This window comes from Rhinopithecus bieti, unplaced genomic scaffold, assembly GCF_001698545.2.
Source record: "Rhinopithecus bieti isolate Rb0 unplaced genomic scaffold, ASM169854v2 scaffold_641, whole genome shotgun sequence".
Taxonomy (NCBI): Eukaryota; Metazoa; Chordata; class Mammalia; order Primates; family Cercopithecidae; genus Rhinopithecus; species Rhinopithecus bieti.
In genome coordinates this window covers 3274789-3296793 of record NW_016803417.1, presented here as the reverse complement: position 1 = coordinate 3296793, position 22005 = coordinate 3274789, and the positions used below count along the sequence as shown (strand labels likewise).

Below are 22005 nucleotides of genomic sequence, written 5' to 3'. Positions count from 1 at the left end.
TTTTTAATGGGGAATAGGGGCAGATTTATAATGACAGCCTTGGGGAAGGGGGAGAAAAAGTTTCAGCCGGCACGACAATGCCCGTTTTTTCCACAGTCAACACTGTGCCACAAACAGCTTTGGTGCCACTCGGAGCCCTCCCCCCCATCCCCTCCCTTTCTCTCTGCAGGCTCGCACTGGCAGGCGGAGGCACAGTTAAATTCCAGCACCTTCTCCACATACCCCCAAACTACTACGCGCTATTACTACGGCTGCCCTCCCTTTTTGCTTCGCTTCCTCCTCTTCCCCAGTCTCCCTGGAGGAGCCCCGCAGCGCCCGCGGAAGAGGACTCGCAGGGAAGGGATAGCGGGCGCCCAACTCCAGCAGCGCTTGGGGCTTTCTGCATCCTGCGCAGTTTCTCTGCTCCAGGCACAAACACGGCCCGAGAGCCGGCGCCTTGCAGACACACACGGATCCACGCATACAGTAGAGCTGTCTCGATCCACATTCTTGCACACCGCCCCCTCCTCCCCCCGCGCTCCCGGAGTCGCTGAGCTGGGCGAGTGACAGGGGCGTCCCGCCAACCCGCGCCCGGGCGGGCAGGGAGGAGCGGCGCGCGGGGCCAACTGCGGCGCGTCTTCCGGCGCCCGCGGAGGAGGCGAGGGTGGGACGCTGGGCGGAGCCCGAGTTTAGGAAGAGGAGGGGACGGCTGTCATCAATGAAGTCATATTCATAATCTAGTCTTCTCTCCCTCTGTTTCTGTACTCTGGGTGACTCAGAGAGGGAAGAGATTCAGCCAGCACACTCCTCGCGAGCAAGGTAAATATAACTTACAACTCTTTTCTCCTCTTTCCCCTCCCTTCGGCCGCTCAGCTGCAGCCGCCGCGCAAACCCCTCCAGCACCGCGCCGCCTTCGCCAGGGATTATTCATTATTATCCTAATTATTATTTATTGTGCATGCAAGGAGACCAAAACAAACAGGCGGGCCAACCGCCACAACAAAAAAAGCCCGCCTCCTCCCCGCGGGCCTCAGGTGGAATGCTGTAACGACAGCTCCCAGGTGGCGGTGGAAGAAACGAGAAAGTTTCAACCGAACCTTGCTGTTCTAATAATAACAGTAATAATTACTACTTCAAGGGGGCAAAGGAGGAAAAAAATCCCAACAAACCACAGCCTTGATCCTGAGTAGGCAGTCAGATGCGCTGCCAACTCAAGGTTGCAACACACACATTCGGCCAGGTTGCAATACCCCCCATCCCCTTAAAAGCGAGGCGGGGGGAGGGGGTGGCAGCTGGAGGGGGAAGGCCTGGGGTACAGGGGAGGAGGATGGAAACGCTACTGTTCATCCCGAGGTACCCTCCCCGGAAGAGTTGGAAGGGGAACGGGAAAGGAGGGCGAGGAGCCCAGGCTGGCGGCGGGGCGCCAGCGAACACTGCTGCCACCCGCTTCCCAGGGACTTGTTTAAAGGGCTCCGGCTGCGGAGACGTGAGCGGATCGCAGCGGGAGAAGCCCGAGCTGACGCGCAGAGGAGGCGGCGGCCACTGCCGCGGGGCCGGTGCGTGCCTGATCGGAGGTGTCACCTCCACTTTCCGCGTTTCCTCCGGCGTGGATGGGGACGCCGATTGGTAGGCAGGCCTTTAGGCAAAGGGGCTGCGCCCCGGGCGCTGCGGACGTCCCTACCCCTGTACCTGGCGGCAGCGCAGGCTCGGGTGTTGAAGTTCGGGATGTCCGGCCCGGGCCGCACTGCTGGAGGGGAGGGAGGAGGCCCCCAAGGAGGTCAGGCACGGAGGTGCCCGCCAGGCTCCGTTTCCCTGCCCTTCCTCTCCCCGGGTCTGTGTTCTTTTGCTTCGCGTCTTCCCCTTGCTAGCGCCGCGGGAGCTGCGGGCGTGGGGCGCCTGCGATCGTCCGGGTGCTAGGGGCGCGCCGGGACCCGGGAGAGCCACGGCGGCTGCGGGCCGGGGAGGCCATGATCCGGATAATCTTCTCTGCCTGACTGTCACAAACAGGACCCGTGCACCATCGGGCAGCGGCGGTGTCATTCGCTCGGGAAGGGGAAGGGCTGCGGTGGGGAGGGAATAGGGGGGTGGCGAGGGCGGGAGGCGGGGAGACCGAGTAGAGCCTCCTCTTAACGATGACACGCACTCCTTCCTTCTCACTCCCTGCTCAGGAGTTTGCTTTATTCCCATCCCAATCTGGTTTACCCCTTCCTTTGCTCTCCCCCTCCACCCGGCCGTCCTCCCTCCTCCCGTTTGCGTTGCAAAACACGGCCATGCCATCTGCAAAGGTGTCGCGATGCACTTCCCTAAATAACCGGTCCGGCGCGCCAGCCCCTCGGCGCCCTCCGGTCGCAGGGCTCACACGGAGCACAGTGCTCTCAGTGCCCCGCACCAGGCCTCGCAGCCTGGGCGCAGTTACACCGCGCAGGGCGGGGCGCGGCAGTGCGGGCTCCAGGGGACACCCGCGCGTTGGCCGGGGCACTTGGGCCGGTTTCCGGTACACGCGGGGAAATCGCCTCCTGCCAGTGTCTGATCGCTCGCCTCCGCCTCCGCCGCCTGGATTGCATTATTATTTTTATCCGGGTTGCCGTTTGCTGCGGATGGTGGTGAGCGCGGGGCTGGCTGGGCTGCTTGGGGGGTGGGGTGGAGGGAAGTTGGACGTGGATCAGGCAGGAAAAAAAAAGTTTGGCAGGGCGGCTAAGTAGGGTGGAGGGGTGGGAGGGGGTGGCGAGCTCCCGCGGCTCGAGCCTCCGCGCCCTCCCGGCCGGCGCGAGTGTGTCTGCTCGTGAGTGTGAGTGTGTGTTGTGCGCGCAGGAGCCAGTGCGACGGGAGCAGCGGCTCGGGCAGCTGCTCCTGCCCGCACCCTCCCCTGGAGCCCGGGAAGGACAAGGCGAGGTTTGGTGGCGAGGGCTGGTGGGGGTGGCGTGTGCGTGTGGTTGTGAATGTGTGTGTGTGTGCGCGCGCGAGCGGCGGAGAATCAGGAAGTCACAGCAACGAAGCGCACACAGCACACAGACATGTTTGATTGCCGTGACATGACGCGCGCGAGGGAGGAAGCGGCTGCGGCGGGGGCCGGGCCGCGGGCTGTGGCGCGGGCCTAGAGCTGCGGCTCGGAGACCGGTTCCTGTGCGCCGGCCGCGCCGCCACCCCAAGCTCCGCGAACCCCGCTCCCCTTTTTGTTCCGCGTCCTCCAGGTAAGGAGCCTGCGCAGCCTTGCCGCCGGCTGTGTGCGGAGCTTTCCAGTTTTTTCCCTGCCAGCCCCCTCCGGTCTCCCGGCTCGCCTTTCCTGCAAAGTCAGGCAGGCGGGGGAAATGGGCTCCTTGTCCTCGGATCGATTGCGTGGAAAACTTTCCAGCGGGAGGCACCATGAGGGGGAAGAAGGCCTTGCTGGCTGCTGTTGCTTGTCAGTTCTTTCTCCTCCGGGTCCGGAGAGTGTGAGTCGCTGAGCCCCGGGGCTGTTGCACATTCAAACTTCGGGCCTAAACGTACCTCCAACTCTCGCAGGATTTACTCCAGCATAAAATAAATATTCAAAGTCGTCCACTAGCTCTTGCCAGGCGTTTGGATTTTTTAAGGGAATGAGGAAGGCTTGGGAGCCGAGGGAGTGGGGGTGTTGTGCAGAATCCATTCCTTATTCAATGTCTGCACCGGGTGTTATGTAATTTTAGTAGCACATGGGTGCAAAGCCTAGACTGGGCTTCTTCCCTCCTTTGTTTATATAACTTTTGGGTGAGTTTTGCAAGGTTGTCTCTTTTTTTTTCCTCCTCCCTAACCTGATGGAGGTTAGTGCTTTGGAAAAAGCAAAGCGACCTGGGCTAGTAATTTTTTGGAGAGGTGTCATCATTGTCTCCTTTCTGGTCGTCATGTAGGCATGTATGACTTTATATGTGTACTCTTAGAGCACAAGATAGACATTAAGGATACACAGTTTGTTTACTGCATTGAGTGGTTATTTTTAACATTTCTGCCTTACCAATAGCGAGTTAAATTTCAAACTTCCATTTCAAAAGACTTAAAATTTACACCTGGTTGTGTGCCTTGCTTGTCTGAAGAGAGAATGCTTGCATAAATAATGAGATTGTTGCTTGGGTGTTGAGTAGTAGAAAATTTCTATCTAACCACCAAAAACTCCGAAACCATTGAGAACCCTAATAATAATTTTAAAAGCCATACCCAATGTTATGTATGTGTATACTTACATATTAACATTCAAATATTTTCAGTAATATTTTCCATCTGCTATCTGGGGGGCCACTACCAGAAGCTTGTTGGCCAGCATTGGCGTTTTAGGCTTCCAGGCTACCTCTAGCACACTGGTGAAGTGTTAAGAGGCGTGGCAGATTTGAATCCTAGTTGCTGCATTGTTATGCAAAATGAGACACACTTTTTCTTTTAGGAATCTAATTGCTCTTTTATTCTCCTGGACTTGCTTTCTTTTTTTCCCCAAATGCTTCTTTACAATGCAAATGTTTGCTATTGTAAAGAGGGGATTTAGAGACACCTGTTAGGTCCAAAAGATACTTATTGCGGTAGACTGAGGGGAAAAAATAAAATAAAAACAACCCAATAGATCAGAGGTCCATCTACCTTCGGGGCATCAGAGAGATGCCATTTTTGTAAAGAACATTTAAAATGAATGAGGAATGTGGGGTATCAGAACCCTTGAAGAGGGTGTGGGGAGGGAGGGCTTCCTTCAATGCAGCCTTTCTCTTATGACTTATATCAGTTACAGCCCAGCATCAGGACTAGCTGCACTGTGGTGTTTCACAGAAAATATTCACCACAAGAGCATGTTCAAAGCAGCCTTAGATCTTTTCTTTTGTTCGTTTGTAAAGTGGTTTTTGAGCATTTCTCGTCAAGTTTCTTGAAAAGTGCTTTGACCAACACCTGAGGCTTAGAATTGATAAAAAAAAAAAAAAAAAAAAAAAAAAAAAAAACAAGCCTGGCCTCAGCTGTATATATTGTTAATGCCTTGAAATTCTGTTTAAAGTTATTCCTGCATGGTATAACTAGAAAGGTAACACTTTCTGCCGATAAGGTATTTAAATTTTTTTTCTTTTGATTAAGTTTAAGATAAATCATTCTACAGTCCAGTATAAAAGCTTTTCTTGTAATATTTTGACATTTATTATTACACATTACAGCAAGAGCATAAAAAAAGACTTTTATAAATTATAAAATGGTGCTGTCCTCCAGTGTTTTCTTGTTTTTTTTTCTCCTTTAGAAGTCTTCCTTTGTAAACAAGGCCTTTGTCAAACTCTCCTAGGTCAGCAGCTTTTTGATACCCCAGAGAAATAATAAATCACTATTTATGACATCTTGACATGCTGCCATGAGGACAACTGAATTATCACAAATGTAATACTAAGGACTATTTCCCAGCATTTGCAAGTGGAAGTAGTGTTGGTAGGACCTGATTTAACCACTTTTAAGATTTGATTCTCATTGTTTCTGGTCAAGATGATTTTAAGGGACAATAGGGACAAATCCTTTGGTTAACATGAGTTACCTTAGAAAACTATATGAGTTACATTTCTCTTCTGCTGTATTTCTTGTGAGCAGATGAGAACATTTCCCTAATATGAAAACAATATTTGGGGGCTATTTCTGATTTCTCCTTTTTAGTGTAAAAGAATTATCTTCTAAATTGTTTTTTTCCCCTTAAATGTTGTGTTTTGGAGATGTTTTTGGCCAATAGAAGATGTGAATTTTCTGTCACTTTTGGAAGAGTTCTTATTAGGGGACTCTAACCTTTAGCCGGTTAATAAAGTCATGGGTCATTCCCTAAGTAGTTGTGAGTAGAAAATACACATGGTGGTAATTTATTTGATAGCATATTTAGGAAGGCCTGGAGTGATTATTTTTTCTATATAGAATCTTATGACTTTATACTTACAAGGGAGTATAGGAGTCTAAAACTATGTTCTGCCAGAGTCATTATGAAAGAGGGCATATTTATTTACATAAGATATTTATCATTAAGTTAAATGGGATCTTGCAACCTGGATTTGTACAACTGCAGCTTTCTTACTGTTTATTATGACTTTATTATTATCCATGTTAATATAGCACTTTATCTTGAAAGTGTAGGATATGTGAGAGAGAGAGCTTTTAAGTAGTAAAAGTTGTAAAGATATCGTTAAAGATGCTTGAATAATTATACCTCAGAAAAACATAAGACTAGAGTCAGTGAAATTCAGGAACAAAATAGCTGGTCTTTTGAATGTTTGATATAAACACTTCATTAATTTACACATTTGGAATGATGCTTTAGATACGGAATACAAGATTTTGGCCTGAAACTCTGACATAATGTCCTTTTGGACTTCGGGTTTGTAATACGTTATTATATAATTGAAGCCTAGTATGAATTAGGATATTTTATTAGATAGCTAAGACTTCCAGAATATTTGAACAATTATAATCTGGCTATATACCTGTAAGATTTAAAACATTTTTAAAAATCACAATATTCTATAGTATTTTAGGTGGATTAGTATCAATTTAAGTATCAATCTTTTTTTTTTTTTTTAGACGGAGTCTCGCTCTGTTGCCCAGGCTGGAGGGCAGTGGCCAGATCTCAGCTCACTGCAAGCTCCGCCTCCCGGGTTCCCGCCATTCTCCTGCCTCAGCCTCCTGAGTAACTGGAACTACAGGCGCCCGCCACCTCGCCCGGCTAGTTTTTTGTATTTTTAGTAGAGATGGGGTTTCATCGTGTTAGCCATGATAGTCTCGATCTCCTGACCTCGTGATCCGCCCGTCTTGGCCTCCCAAAGTGCTGGGATTACAGGCTTGAGCCACCGCGCCTGGCCTTAAGTATCAATCTTTTGCCAATATATCATCTACATCTATGCAAGCACTAATATTTTAGAAACTGTTTAGAAACCGGCCTAATTTAAATATGGGCTGGCCGTTTTGTAAGTTGATGAATGGGGCCCACAGAAGTTGAAATAATATTTAAAGTTTGAAAACCATTAAATATAATTGAAACTCCCTCCTTTAAAAAAAAAAGAAAAAAAAAAAAAGACTAAATTCAGAATTTGGAATTCAAAATTCCTTAAAATGGTAAAATCTCTAACCAAAAAGGAACATCATATATTGGCTTACAGGTTATCCAAGGGAAATTCTATATCAGTTTACAGTTAAAATATATTTTTCTGGTTTAGGATGATTCTATATTTCTTTACCTACTTGATGTGGTATATTTCAGTTTTTACTATCCCACTGGGAGATGCGTTATCACACATGGAAACTGGATGTCCCGAAGGAAGCCCTCTCCCATCTTCCCCTTTGCTTTGTTGAACTGGGCGTGTAATAAATGGCTTTGCAAATATTCACAATTATTTTGTGGCTTGCTGTTGTGCTATACTAAAAGACCATTAAGCAAAGTCCAAAATTCTGTAAAAAATAGATGATCTGTAATTGATGATTTATGTGTTTTGAAGAATGTACCTGAACATTTAATATTGTATTTATAATAGCATATTGAATACAAATAACAAATGGTAAAGTGCATGGGCCATGTGATACACAAAGAGAGAGATCAGGATGAGCTTTCTTGAGTTGATGGGGTAGATAAGGTCTTTGAGATGGGATAAGGTTGCTGTAGGGGTAGGGCAGAGGTGGGGGTGGTGGCATCTGAGCATCCCAGATCAGAAGAAAGTCCCGAGATCACAGAGACCCGGCCTGAAGGAACATGGAAAGACCAATGTACCTGTTTTGACCTGGTTGCCTGGAGCAAGAAGTTCCAGTTGGGGAGAATTTTCAGAAGATAAAGTCGGAGATTGTGGAAAGACTTGACTTGCAGGCTAAAGCATGAATATTTTAACCAATCTGTATTGGAGGCTTGTCTCAGAAGTTTTGAGCAAGGGAATACATGAACAAAGCAATATTTTAGATTAATCTGGCAAATTGTGGATTCAAGTCCAGAGTGGGAATTGAAGCTGTTAGAAGGATCCTGGCAATAATGCGAGCATATGATAGCTCACAAGGTATCTTCATATCTCATATTTTATTTGATTCGTATCAAAATTGAAGTTGTAGTCAGCTACTATTATCTCTATTTTGTAAGTAAGGAGCTTGAAACTCAAGTTAAATGAACTCATTTGGTGATTTTTTAAAAGGCATATTAACATCATTAATGGCTGTTACCCATTTTAACTGCAATGAACTTGGAGTTCATTGTTGAATTGTTGCTACTATGAAAGTCAGGGCCAGTTGACATTTAATGAGTGCCTATCATATAACTTTATTTCATTCAGCATATGATGGTTGAGTTTTTTACTCTTTAGTAAAAATGTGCCATTTCAACCAGAGGTTTTTAAAGTATGTATTTCAGACTCTTCTTTTTATATGTTTAAAGTATAAATAAACTTATCTTGGCAGACAGAAAAGGAAGTGGGTATTGTTGATTCTTATCAACATCCAGAATGAGGTTGCTTTGCAAAAGGGCCTAAGCTAGGAGAGACAGGCATATGTGTAAACATACATGACCTACTACCTTTCAGAGTGTCATGATTTGAAACTAACTTTTTTTTTTTTAGTTTGTTAGGTTTTGTATTGACCAGTTTGCCCAGCAGTTTGGGTTCCACTGAATTTTAAAAGTGATAGTCATCTGTGATTACCTTTATAACTACTAATGGACATGAGTCTTAGAGTAGAGGATGCTTTGCTAAAGGGTTTCTAACACTTGGGTTTTCTCGTAAATTCCCTTTTTAAAACAATTTTTCGTTTGTGGGACCATTGTCAGTCCTCATGGAAAGTGCATGAAATTGCGTCACAGGTAGACTCTTTTGAGATGGCAACTCATGGTATCTATAGGGGTGGTAATGTTAAGAGGCAGGATCCTATTAAGGCAGTGTCTGAGGTTCATGGGGGACTAATTAGCTGCTGCCCGAGTTTGTTGTTATCTTCTGTTGTGCACAGAGCTGCCTCACAGCCTTTGCCAGGTCTGACTCTGGGCAAGGACGGTTCCCAAGGCAGTTTATTTAAAGTGAGGGTAGCAGCTCACACACATCCTAATTTGTTTCCCTGATTGAAAGATGAAGGAGAGTTCACAGAAGCCCAAGGAACAGAGGAAAGTTTTAATCCAACAACTTTTAAAAAACATATTTGACTTTGAAACGAATGGGAAAGTGTCGTGAATAACCACAAGAATGCTGAAGAAATGTTTTCAATGATTTTCTAGGGTCTTGATGGAGCAACTTATAATGTTAACTTCAAAACCATGTGCGATTTTTATCTGTGGTACAAATCACATTATGCATTGTTTAAAGTTGCACAGCTCAGACCAAGAAGCAATGTGGGCCTTGGTAATGTTTCACCGCTTATCCCGACAACCTTGGCCTCTAAAAAAGAAACTTCGGGTAGATTTATTTCCTTTATCTGCATTGCTGTTCTCCTTACCCCCGCACTGCTTCCCCATTAAGAATAACAGTGCTTGAGGCCCAGTTCTAAAGATGTTGCTACTTCTTGTGGGTGAATTATCAATTCATTTATAGAGAAAGCCACATAGAAAACAAGAGGCAGCCCTTCAGGTCAGGGGAGATGTTCTGAATCAACAAGCAGACATAAAAAGAACTCTTATCTTAACTATCTCCTGAACCTTGCAGTTCTCCTGTAACAGCCAGAACGCTAGTAAGACTGGGATATTCTTAGAGATGTGGACTGGGCCTAACTTTTATTTCTTGATATTCCACCTTTAACCTGGACCTCAAAGTTTTTCTGTAAAGTGAGCAGTGAAAAAAGACAGGCTGGAGATCCAAGATTTCCTTGTGCTTTCTTATGAAGTTTGGTGAAGAGCAATTTGATATTGTCAAGGTTGGTGTGCTTCCCCAAACTCTGTGACTAGAAACCAAAAGTTTCTAGGGAACTTTTTTTTTTTTTTTTATTAACGTAAAGGCCTTGCTGAAATGCTACCTTCTCCATTACACTTTACCTAATTCCTTTCTCTCCTCTACCCTCTGAGCTAAAAGTAATGTCTCCTACTCTATGGCTGTGTTGGATAGTTTAGCTGTACCCCCCCGTGTCCTGTAGGATCTTTCAACATTTTTCTCTTGTTGCTACTTATACACAAGTCTCATTTCCCTATCAGACTTCCAGAGTTGTGGGGTAAGCCTTCTCTTCATTTTTGTACCCCCTGCATGCCTTGTACCTGGTAGATACTCAGTATAGTAGGGAATAAGTAACTAAAACATCATCAACCTTTTCAGTTTATGATATTGTCTTCATTTCACATTTCAGGGCTTCTCTTTACTTCTCTAGCCTGTGATAAGTTAATATATTATCACAGCCAAAGCCTAGTCCTTGCAAGATATCCCTCCCATTGTTTCTGACATTTTTTTCTGTGTCTTCTATTTTCTAACCCTGCACATCGCTCAGGCTTGGTGAAAACTCTGGTGGAAACATTTCTTGCTTGATCCGTGTAATAGCTCGGTGTTGGACTGGGAGTCAAGAGATAAAAGGTCCTGCCTGAGGTTTCTCTCCTGTTGCAGATGTTACTTTGGGCAAGCTATGTTTTCCCTTTCTGCCTTACTGCTCTCATCTTTTCAATGGGGGTGTGGCAAAATGTCTCTTCAAGTTACCAGAATTATTAGGAAACACACATAGGTGTGTTCAAATATTATTCCACATGTGGAGGTCTTTGGTGTTTCTGTTGATTACAATTAGACTGTAAGACACAAGTTTTGGAGTGGTGACCCTTAAAATTCCATGAAGTGGAACTCCTTTTAATATGCGGATGGCTGTGCTGAGCCTTTCAGCTAAGGGCAGAGGATGGAGATTTGGCCGAGGGAGGATGACTGTGGTGTTTGGAGCTCTGGGAAGTTCCTCTGGGGCCTCTTCTTTTTAAAAACACACACTCTAGTTGTGAATGTGGGAAAGTGGGAAGTAAGGATGAAATCAAGACAGAGTATACTGCTGAGAAATTCTTGCCTGAGAACATAGTGGTTTGGCCCTCGAGGAGTCTTGGTCTGGGGGAAGATGGGGACCAGCAATGCATATGTATGGGAGGTTGCTGTGTCCGCTTCTCCCCAGATAACATTTTTGTCATATGTTGTTAGCCACATACACATACTTGTGGAGCAGGTTGTTCTTTTCTGTGACAATGTGAAACTCCCTCCTTCTCCCAACACAAAGTAAAAATAGATTTTGTGTGTTATCATGTGAGCAGACCTACCACTGCCCTGTGAAGTCCATCTGGGCCCTCTCCTCCAGCCTACCCTACTATGCTTACTGCTCTCATCACCACCCTATCTCTATTGTCTCATTAGTGCTTTGGAGAAGAAAGGGGCAGAGAGTCCAGGGGATACCAGCAGGGCTGGTGAAGGAAAAGCAGAGTTGACCAATACTGGACTTTAAACCTTAATCATACTAACTTAGTAATGATGTGCTGCTTGAGACTAGCACTTCTTTCTAATTTATTTCCCCAGGTTTCTTCATACTGTGGGAAAGTTTAATTATATACTTGAACTGTAAAATAAAGGTGCCACCCGAAATGAAGTGGAAGAATAAGAGGCCAGGATTATAGACCTCATCTTTGAGAGTCCTCCCCTTGGGTATACTTGGGTGATGGTAGCCACGGCAGATCTGAGGGCAGCCCTGATTTTGCCTTGGGAGTCCATTAATGGACTTTCCAACAAACACACAGGTTTGGATGAAGTCTTCAAGATGCTCTGGAGGCAGCAGGCATCAAGTCATGGATGGACAGCTAGAAGGGTCCTTTGAGATACTCCTATCCTGAGCCTAGAGGAAGTCAAGACCCCAGAGGAAAGGCACTTTTCCCAGGGCCCCAGAGTTGGTGGTGACCCTGAGACCAGAACCCAGGTCTCTCAGCTCCCAGTGGGACATCAGTGAATATCACATCAAGTTCTATGAGAGTCCAGATCTCTGCCATTCATCAGTTATATGGCACAGGCTAAGTTTCTTCATTTGTTAAACTTTACTGTTAGTCTGAGCCACACACATTCATTGAAGTCCAGGCATCTGAGGTTCTCTTCTTATTAGTTTCCTATATAACATGTTCCTATATTAATATTCCAATTATATGCCCGTAGTTTTCCACTTCCCTTGTAACATGTTTTCCCTCTAAGACATTTTTAATAGTTTCCTTCAACAAAAAAATGAGAAGCATTTTTATGGGACTATATATGAGTAATTACAACATTCTCTGAGATTCCCAGGTGGAAATGATAATACAAGCGGAAAGTAGCGTTATGGGCTAATATATATTAGAATTTCATGTTTAATACGCATCAATTATATTAAAAGTAGGAATATCAGCCTAACTACAGTATTTGTATCTTCATTGTTCAAACTCGTGGTATATTACTGTAATACCTATTGAAGCTGATTTCAGTGTAAACCGTAACAGGAAGTAAGCAATTTCCTTTTATTCACTAAAAAATAAAAGGGTGTATTAGTGTACTGATATACATGAAAGAACATTATATCTTGTAGTAGCCCTGAATTGACGTCAGCTTCCTAAATTTAAAATGCTGACTGAACCTGTGTGAGGTGGTGGAAAGCAAAAAAAAAAAAAAAAAAAAAATTCTTTCTCCCTTTTTTTTCTTACCAAAAAAAAAAAAAAGTTACTTCCGTCTGCTTTGTTCATCACAAAGAATAAATAATAACATTGGGCTCTCTAGTGAATTGTGAATTCAAGGCTGTAATTCACTGTTGAGGCTCCCCTGTTATTTAGAAGCCACTTGTACTGGGTTCCCTTCGTCCTGTTTTGATCCGCTGCTTATGATCACTTTGAAGTAGCCTTTGACTGCTTTGTGTTTTAGCTCTAATTTACTTGTCAAAATGACCTAAATTCTTGCCTACACTTTAAGGATATCTTTATAGGAACACAACTCAAACCCTGACCGCTCTGTGGTTTTTATTTATAAAATTAACTGAAGCCGGCTGCAGTGGCTCACACCTGTAATCCCAGTGGTTTGGGAGGCCAAGGTGGGAGGATCACTTGAGGCCAGGAGTTCAAGACCAGCCTGGGCCATATAGTGAGACTCTGTCTTTACAAAAGATAAAAAAAAATTAGCTTGGCATGGTGGTGCCGCCTGTAGTCCTAGCTACTTGGGAGGCTGGTGGGGGAGGATCACTTGAACCTAGGAGTTTTGAGGCTGCAGTGAGCCATGATCTCTCTACTGTCCTCCAGCCTGGGCAATATAGAGAAGCCCTGTCTCTAAAAATATGAAAAATTAAAGTTAAAATTAAAGAGTTGATTTTATTAATAGTTAGCCCTTGAAATTTCCTCTGCAGTTGATTCATCAGATAATTTTTGAGCTATGACTATATGCTGGTTGAGGTGCTGGGAATGTGGAAGGGAAACCAAGCATGCCCTGCCTTCATGGCCTTCATACTCTAGAGATTCAGTGCAAGTGATGGGTCGCTAGGAATGGAAAGAATGTGTTTTTTGTACTGCCCCTCCAGCCCGTCATTCCACTGTGGGTAAAGAGCCCTGCTATGGTGACGAGGCCACCACAGTCTCATTCCATCTCTGCCACTAAACAATGGGTAAGTAAATCACTTAGGGCGTGTCATTCTGTACTTTGTGAGGTTGACAGCAAAAAGTTTCTCCATGTACAGGTGTGTGCCTCCAAGGTAACGTCATAATATAGAATGATTACTGTTGCTAGTGGTATTCAGCTATCTTGCTGGCATCATTGATCTCTATCAGAATGTGAAAAACAGCTTATTTACTCATTCTGGCTCATATCCAAGATGCAGTTGTACCCACTCTGTGAGGCATTTCCAATGGGGATGCCAAGAAACCTTAGAGTGTGGGTGGTGGAATATAGTTTTGCTGAAATTGTAGAACCAGAATTTCCACACCTCGTCTGTGGTGAGCTCTGATCCAGTAGTCATGGATGACTTCTCTCAAGATTCTTGACCAGGGCCAGGTCTGGGACAAATCCCTGTTTTTTTTTTTTTTTTTTTTTTTTTTTTTGTTTTTTTTGAGATGGAGTCTTGCTCTGTTGTCACCCAGGCTGGAGTGCAGTGGTGTGATCTCATCTCACTGAATTCTCGCCATTCTCCTGCCTCAGCCTCCCGAGTAATTGGGACTACAGGCACCCGCCACCACTCCTGGCTAATTTTTCTTATATTTTTAGTAGAGACGGGGTTTCACCGTGTTAGCCAGGATGATCTTGATCTCCTGACCTCGTGATCTGCCTGCCTCAGCCTCCCAAAGTGCTGGGATTACAGGTGTGAGCCACTGCACCCAGCCAAATCCCTGGTTTTAACTATCCGAGGGGTCTCTGCTTCAATTAATTAGCTGGCAAGAGGATCACATCTTAAACTGTCCCTCCTGATCACCTCTGGTAGAGTAGAGTTAGTGGGGAAAGCAGTGCTAAGTAAGGGTGGCCATTTGTTGTGCGGAGACTATAGCTGTGTTTTTCACACGTGTCATTGTATTGAAATCTCAAAAGAAGAAACATTAAATAAAGTAGCTAGTAGTTACATAATACGAGTATTTGAACCCATATTTGTCTGATTCCTGTAGCCTTTGCTTTTTTCATGATTGGGAGGACTTCTCTTTCATTCTCAGATTAGAAGATTATATTTTTCCCCGTTTAACTATCTTGAAGTTTTGAATGCCCACTCACTTATGAAAATGAGTCTTGGTTGGATACTTTTGAAAGGGTTCTGTATTTTAATGGGTTTGTGGGGGTTAATGACTTGTAAGGTGTCCAAGGCAGTAAGTAATGGAGAGCATCTGTTGACTTCAGTAATAAATTTCAAACTTGTTTAGAATTCTGCTTATGTGTTAAATTTGAGTTTCTCCAGTGAGTCTTTTTGTATCTTAGATGATTTATATTTTTCTGGGGAATCATTTAGTGTGTGTGTTTTTTAAACAAGTGGTCTTCATAAAGACTAGGACAGACGGATGTGTATCACACTCACCCAAACATCTGGAATAGACAGGGCAGCTCTGTTTGATGTTTGTTACAGAAATGGCACCATCAAATGCTAACAACTGTTTTATTCTGATCTTAACATCATGTTTAAAACATGCCTTCCTTTTTTCTACTTTTCAATTTAGCATTACTCTACTGACTGGCAGAGACGGGAGAAGTAGATGTCCACGCCCACAGACCCTAGTGCGATGCCCCACCCAGGGCCTTCGCCAGGGCCTGGGCCTTCCCCTGGGCCAATTCTTGGGCCCAGTCCAGGACCCGGACCTTCCCCAGGTTCCGTCCACAGCATGATGGGGCCAAGTCCTGGACCTCCGAGTGTCTCCCATCCTATGCCGACGATGGGATCCACAGACTTCCCACAGGAAAGCATGCATCAAATGCATAAGGTAAGAGTTTGTTCTCCCATTCAAACTCGACTTCTGATAAGTGGATGGCTAATATTTCTCATAACCCCATCCCCCTTTCTACTGTTGTTAACAAGAAAATCAAGGAAGATCTTTGTCTTATATATCTCATATATTATTAAAAACGCATATTGTGAGGTACTTTTGTTGCTACAGATGTTGTACCAGTTATGAAAATCAGATGTTGACTTTTTAAAATACTGAGATAGACTATGCAGTTCTGACAAGTAGATCCTGTGATTTGTGGGTTGAAGGTATTTTTGTCTTGGCGAATTAGTGTATTAGTCTATAAGTCTTATTTTTTCCTATCTGTGTTAAGTAACTTATCCACTAATGAACATACTGAAAATTATTATTTCCTAAAAAGGTTGACATTTATTAACAAAAATTAGATCCCAAAGAGTAAAAGGAAAAGTCCTTATCTAAAGGATTTTTGGAAAAGGGCTTTATTGAAATTAAATAGTTTCTAGGGAATCCTTAAAATGCACATTGCTGTCTGTCTGTGAAGCAGTTTTATTCTGGTTTTGGAAGAAGGTTCTGATTTTTGCAGAGCTCACGTCCAGCTGTGTGTTTCTGGACTAAGGTTATAATTATCCTTTATTTATGAGGCTTGGATTGTTGCTGTGGGGATGATCATATCTGTACCATTTGGCATTATGCCTTCACAGGAGATGCAAAGAAGAGAGAACAGCCTTTTGAGAAAGTAAACAAGATCCTCTGTGACAGTTTGCTTTGAAAGTAAGCAATAGCCAGGAAAAATCTATGAGGACATTACATACTACCTGAAGGTTTTGCCTAATGAGACACGTAGAGGTTTTACACTCCTTGGGATGATATCACAGGTGGATAGGGTGGCAGGGCTGCTTCTTGACATTAAGTAGGTGTATTCATTAGGATTCTCCAGAGAAACAGAACCAATAGGAGATAGAGATATATGTAACAAGAGACTTATTATGAGGAATTGGCTTACACAGTTATGGAAGCCGAGAGTCTATTATCTGCAGTCACCAAGCTGGAGACCCAGCAGAACCTGTGGTATAGTTCCAGTCTGAGTGTACAGGCCTAAGAACCAGGAGAACTGAAGATGTGCATTCCAGTGTGAGTCCGAAGAGCCCAAAGAGTCAATGTAGTTAAGTTCAAGTCTGAGGGCAGGAGAAGACCCAGCTTAAGCAGTCAGGCAGAGAGAAAGCTTCTCCTTTCCTCTAGCTTTTTTTTTTTTTTTCCTATTCAGGCCCTCCATGGATTTTGGATGAGGCCCACGACATTGCTGGAGGCAATCTGATTTATTCAGTCTAAGAATTCAAATGATAATCTCATCCAGGAATACCCTGACAGACATACCCAGAAATAATGTTTAATCAAATATCTAGGCACCTGAGGCCCAGTCAAGTTGACACATAAAACGAACCATTACAGTAGACAAGCTGTGGAAGATCCTGGCTTAAAACAAAAAGATTACCACAGAAAAGAGCAAGTCTTTCCTCTAGTTACGTAGGACTTTAGGTCAGTTTTAGGGTAGGGCATCAGAGCCCAAAAGGGAAGATCCTTTTGTTAAAAATGTTGTAATTTGATGATTTTCAAATCAGGAAAGTAATATATGATTATTTTGAAAAGGAAAACAATACTGACATAAGCAGATAATCCTACCTTCACCCCAAGTAACAGCTTGTGTACATGCTTTTTCTATCTTACTTTTCTGTATGTTCATTAAAAATACTGTATAAGCACAGATATGTATATATTGGTGTAATATTTTTGTTACTTTTCTTTTACTATTATAGAATCATATTGTCTCTGTTAATTACTCTGAAACTTCCTTTTTGCCATTTAACAGTGTATTATGGGTATCCCTATAACATTCCCTAGTTTCTGTCTCCTTTTTTAACAGATAAATTTGTTAGCTTGTCAGAGCTCTAGAGAAATAAAGCTGCTTGTTTTCCGTGTCATATTTTTCAGGGAACCTATTGAACGTATTGACATATGCAAGTCCTGAAATTGTTCTGTGTTGAGATTAAATTAATTTGGGAGCTATATTCTAGATCTGATCAATGACTTGTAAACCCTCCTCTAAGTGGCTTACGTAATTTCAGAATAATTTGACGATATCTCACCTTCAAAATGAAAGATAAAATGTGAGGGAAATACTTAGCTAAACTTTATTGTTCTTTAGCACTTAAAAATTCAGCGTGTGAGTGTTGGGTCAGTTTTGTGTTTTTCTCCTGGATCGTTTGTATGTATGTATTTATTTATTTATTTTTGAGACGGAGTCTTGCTCTGTCTCCCAGGCTGGAGTGCAGCGGAGCGATCTCAGCTCACTGCACGCTCCGCCTCCCGGGTTCACGCCATTCTCCTGCCTCAGCCTCCGGAGGAGCTGGGATTACAGGTGCCCGCCACAGCGCCTGGCTACTTTTTTGTATTTTTGGTAGAAATGGGGTTTCACCATATTAGCCCAGATGGTCTCGATCTCCTGATCTCGTGATCCGCCGGCCTTGGCCTCCCAAAGTGCTGGGATAACAGGCGTGAGCCACCGCGCCCGGCCTCTCCTGGATCGTTTTTATTGTTATGTCTTTTGATCCCTTCATTTTATGTCCTAGCATTTTTATTACACGTTCTCATATTCTCTCTACCCTCTTAAATACTCCCTTTTTTAGTTTTGCTTTGCTCGCATTCTGTGAGTTTTGCATTTTTTGCCATCCGGCTTCTCCTTAGCCCCAGCCTCTCAGATAGTTCCCTGCGTGAGGACCTGGGTGCGGGTTTAGAGCTCACACCTGCTGACCAGATGCCTTCACTTTTTTCTGTTCTTTTTATAGGCAGCTTTATTTCTTCTCTTATTCTTCCTTCTCCCTCTGAGGCTTCAGCTTTTTGCTTTTCAACATTACTGGAAATAAATAAACAAGTGGCCTAAATACATCTGCTGTGTTGCTTTGATTTCCTCTCTATTATTACTATTTAACAGACTCAGTGACACTCTTTATACCAGATTCTTCCCATTTTTCTTCTGAACATCCTCTTTATGATACATTTTTCTTCTTTTCAAGTGCATACTTTTGACTCTGCAGAAATTAACTTTCTTTTCTCTAAAACTGCAAACACTCATACTTTCTTGCTTGAAGTCATTTGGTTTCTATAAACTCCTGGAAATATTTCTTTCAGGCTGTTTTGAAAATTGCTATTACAGTTTGGGGAGGAATAGACTTTTCCTTTTTCAAACACATGCTCCATTGCCCAATTCTGGGTTGGATTAATGTCGATTCAATAGCTGTTTATTGCATGTCTGTCACATATTATGCCTCAAGTTTTGGATCCAGCCCCTGTGTTCATTATTTATTTCCAAACCGTGCCTTTAACCTTTTCCATTCCTCTTCCCTCTGTAGTATAGCTTTATCTGTTGCACACTCTTTCCCTTTCAGTATTCACCCCCGTTCACAGCTCTATCCTGTCTGTTCCTCTCTTTCCAACTGCCATGGAACCCTGTGGTTTCAACTTTTAAACTTTCCATCGTTCCTTTCCTTCCAATGAAGAAAAATTACCAAAAACTGGATCATCACAGATGTGTCCAACAGCCTTCCTTCAGACTTCAGACTAACTTCAACATATAACAGGTTTCAAGATTACTTACCAGGGTATGGAAAAATAGCCTATATTTGTCTACCTTGTGACCAGGGCTTCATTTTCATCGCCCGTTTCGATATTACAAAAAAGAAAAGAAAAAAAAAATCTACTGTTTAAAGACTTAATATTTGACTTACAGATAGGTTGCTGATCCTTTTGGTCTAGTCTCCTTTTTTTAACTCTAGAACGGGTAGTAAATGATTGTGCCACACTTTTGAAGAACTTAGGGAGGGGTCTGAAAACTCCAAATAGAAATGTTTTCCCTTATAGAGGTGTCTAACTGATGTCCTTTAAATGTTTCAGCCCATCGATGGGATACATGACAAGGGGATTGTAGAAGACATCCATTGTGGATCCATGAAGGGCACTGGTATGCGACCACCTCACCCAGGCATGGGCCCTCCCCAGAGTCCAATGGATCAACACAGCCAAGGTTTGTGTCAGCTACACACCGGATACTGGTTCCCCAGCATAGTCTTTCAGTCTTTCCTGTTGGATGTTTTAATTATGACTTCCAAACAGTGTGTCTAAGGAAGATCAAATCCAGCAGGTTTCTTTTCCTTATAGAAATCTACCTCCGTCCTCACCAATACAATCTGATGACTTGTATGGGAAATTTTATTTCTGAAGTCCTAGTAATTTTGCTGGCCATCATGTGTGCAAGCAGTCTGCAAAGTGCTGTATGTACTTTATCCAGAATCTTTATCGTAATCTTTTTTTTTTTTTTTTTTTTTGAGATGGAGTCTCGCTCTGTTGCCCAGGCTGGAGTGCAGTGGCCGGATCTCAGCTCACTGCAAGCTCCGCCTCCTGGGTTTACGCCATTCTCTCGCCTCAGCCTCCCGAGTAGCTGGGACTACAGGCGCCCGCCATCTCACCCGGCTAATTTTTTGTATTTTTTTAGTAGAGACGGGGTTTCACCGTGTTAGCCAGGATGGTCTCGATCTCCTGACCTCGTGATCCGCCCGTCTCGGCCTCCCAAAGTGCTGGGATTACAGGCTTGAGCCACCGCGCCCGGCCTATCGTAATCTTTTAGGGTAAATTATGTTATCCTAGTTTTATAGTTGGAGAAGATAAAGCTGGACAATTTACTTTGTTTTGCCAAGTTTACATGTCCAGTCAGTGAGAGGGCCAGAAAGAGAATCTAGGCCTGCTTCCCAGCAACAGTGTAGATGTGAAGGTAAGGTGAACCACCTGTGTCCCTTAAATTGCATGCTTATCCATTGTCTATAAGACAGCTTTATCTGGAAGTGAAATTACGTGTCATTTCTGGTGGGTGGCTAGGCCTGTCATAGCAAATTACCACAAACAGAAATGTATCCTCTTATATAATTCTGGAGGCTAAGTCTGAAATCAAAGCATCAGCAGGGCCATGCTCTCTCTGAAGGCTTTGGAGAAGAATCCTTCCTTGCTTCTTCCTGGTTTCTGGTGGTTGCCAACAATCCTTGGCATTCCTGGACTTGCAGATGCATCACTGCAATCTCTGCCTTAGTATCCACATGATTTTTTTCCTGTGTGTCTGTCTGTGTTCAGATTTTCTTCTTTTTTTTTTTGAGCCGGAGTCTTGCTCTGTCACCCAGGCTGGAGTACAGTGGCACATCTCTGCTCACTGCAAGCTCCGCCTCCCGGGTTCACATCATTCTCCTGCCTCAGCCTCCCGTGTAGCTGGGACTACTGGCGCCCGCCACCACGCCCGGCTTCTCCTGCCTCAGCCTCCCGTGTAGCTGGGACTACAGGTGCCCGCCACCACGCTTGGCTAATTTTTTATATTTTTTTTAGTAGAGACGGGGTTTCACCGTGTTAGCCAGGATGGTCTCGATCTCCTGACCTCTTCATCCGCCTGCCTCGGCCTCCCAAAGTGCTGGGATTATAGGTGTGAGCCACCGTGCCCGACCCAGATTTTCTTCTTTTTATGGGGACTATTCATTGGATTAGGGCCTTCCCTAATGCAGTATGGCCTCATCTTAACGTGATTACAGCTACAAAAATACTGTTTCAGGCCGGGCTTGGTGGCTCAAGCCTGTAATCCCAGCGCTTTAGGAGGTTGAGGTGGGCACATCACGAGATCAAGAGATTGAGACCATCCTGGTCAACATGGTGAAACCCCGTCTCTACTAAACATACAAAAATTAGCTGGGCGTGGTGGCGCGTGCCTGTAGTCTCAGCTACTTGGGAGGCTGAGGCACGAGAATCGCTTGAACCCGGGGGCAGAGGTTGCAGTGAGCCGATATTGCACCATTGCACTCCAGCCTGGTGACAGAGCAAGACTCTGTCTCAAAAAAAAAAAAAAACAAAAAACAAAAAACAAAATACTCTTTCAAAGTAAGGCACATTCCCAGGTACTAGGGGTTAGAACTTTGGAGGAAGGGGAACACAATTCAATTCAACTCACAACAATGGCTAAAAGAAATAGGGCATATTTCTTTTCTTCTTCATATATAACAAGTCCTCTTTCTTTTCCTCACTGTTGAAAACTATTCAGGTACCTCAAAGCCTTTTAATACAATGTAGCCTGATTTCAGAGTCATTATGTGGTCATTTCAACATGTGACGGGCATGAGTTAATCTAGCACTAATTGACATTAATATGTAGATATTCTAATTCAAGGTTTATGGTTTATGTGTTGCTATATATAATCTTGTGTAATTAATGTGTGTGTTTCCTCCATCCATGATCAGATATCCATCTACCCGAGGGAAGACTTTTGGCTGTGAGGATTTAGAGAAGTCTAAGCACAGTTGTTTTCTTTTTGAAATATAAATAGTCAAGTCGTGGAGGCATAGGAGTGCCTCCCCACTAATATTTGAACAGGCTTTTGAACATCCCAGACTCTTACCTGAATTTTAGTGGCAGGCAGGCATAATTGTTGCAGATAACTTATAGAATCTTGACTATGTCAGAAGAGCAGCCTAAAGCTCTGGGACTTTTTGCAGTACAAGAAGAAAAAATTTGACGTATTCACTGTTATGAGTGAAGTAAGACAGTATTTCCAGGCTTATCATTTAAATTTGAAGGGGTCAAGTATATTCATGGAGCTAATATAAACATATATATATATATATATACACACACACACATACATACATATATATAAATA

The 22005-nt window shown here is 43.7% G+C and overlaps 1 protein-coding gene across 9 annotated transcripts in view; it reads left to right on the top strand.

Moving 5' to 3' along the window:
- The first annotated feature begins 50 nt into the window (after positions 1-50).
- Positions 51-22005, top strand: part of LOC108536611 (probable global transcription activator SNF2L2) — a 29458-nt gene continuing 7503 nt past the window's right edge. Inside the window, exons 1-3 of one of the 9 annotated variants that reach the window (XM_017883545.1) lie at positions 51-798; positions 15020-15280; positions 19214-19343. In XM_017883545.1, coding sequence (XP_017739034.1) covers positions 15056-15280; positions 19214-19343 — 355 coding nt within the window. In that variant the 5' untranslated portion in view covers positions 51-798; positions 15020-15055. The other 8 variants (XM_017883567.1, XM_017883598.1, XM_017883562.1 and 5 more) reach the window with 8 other exon arrangements.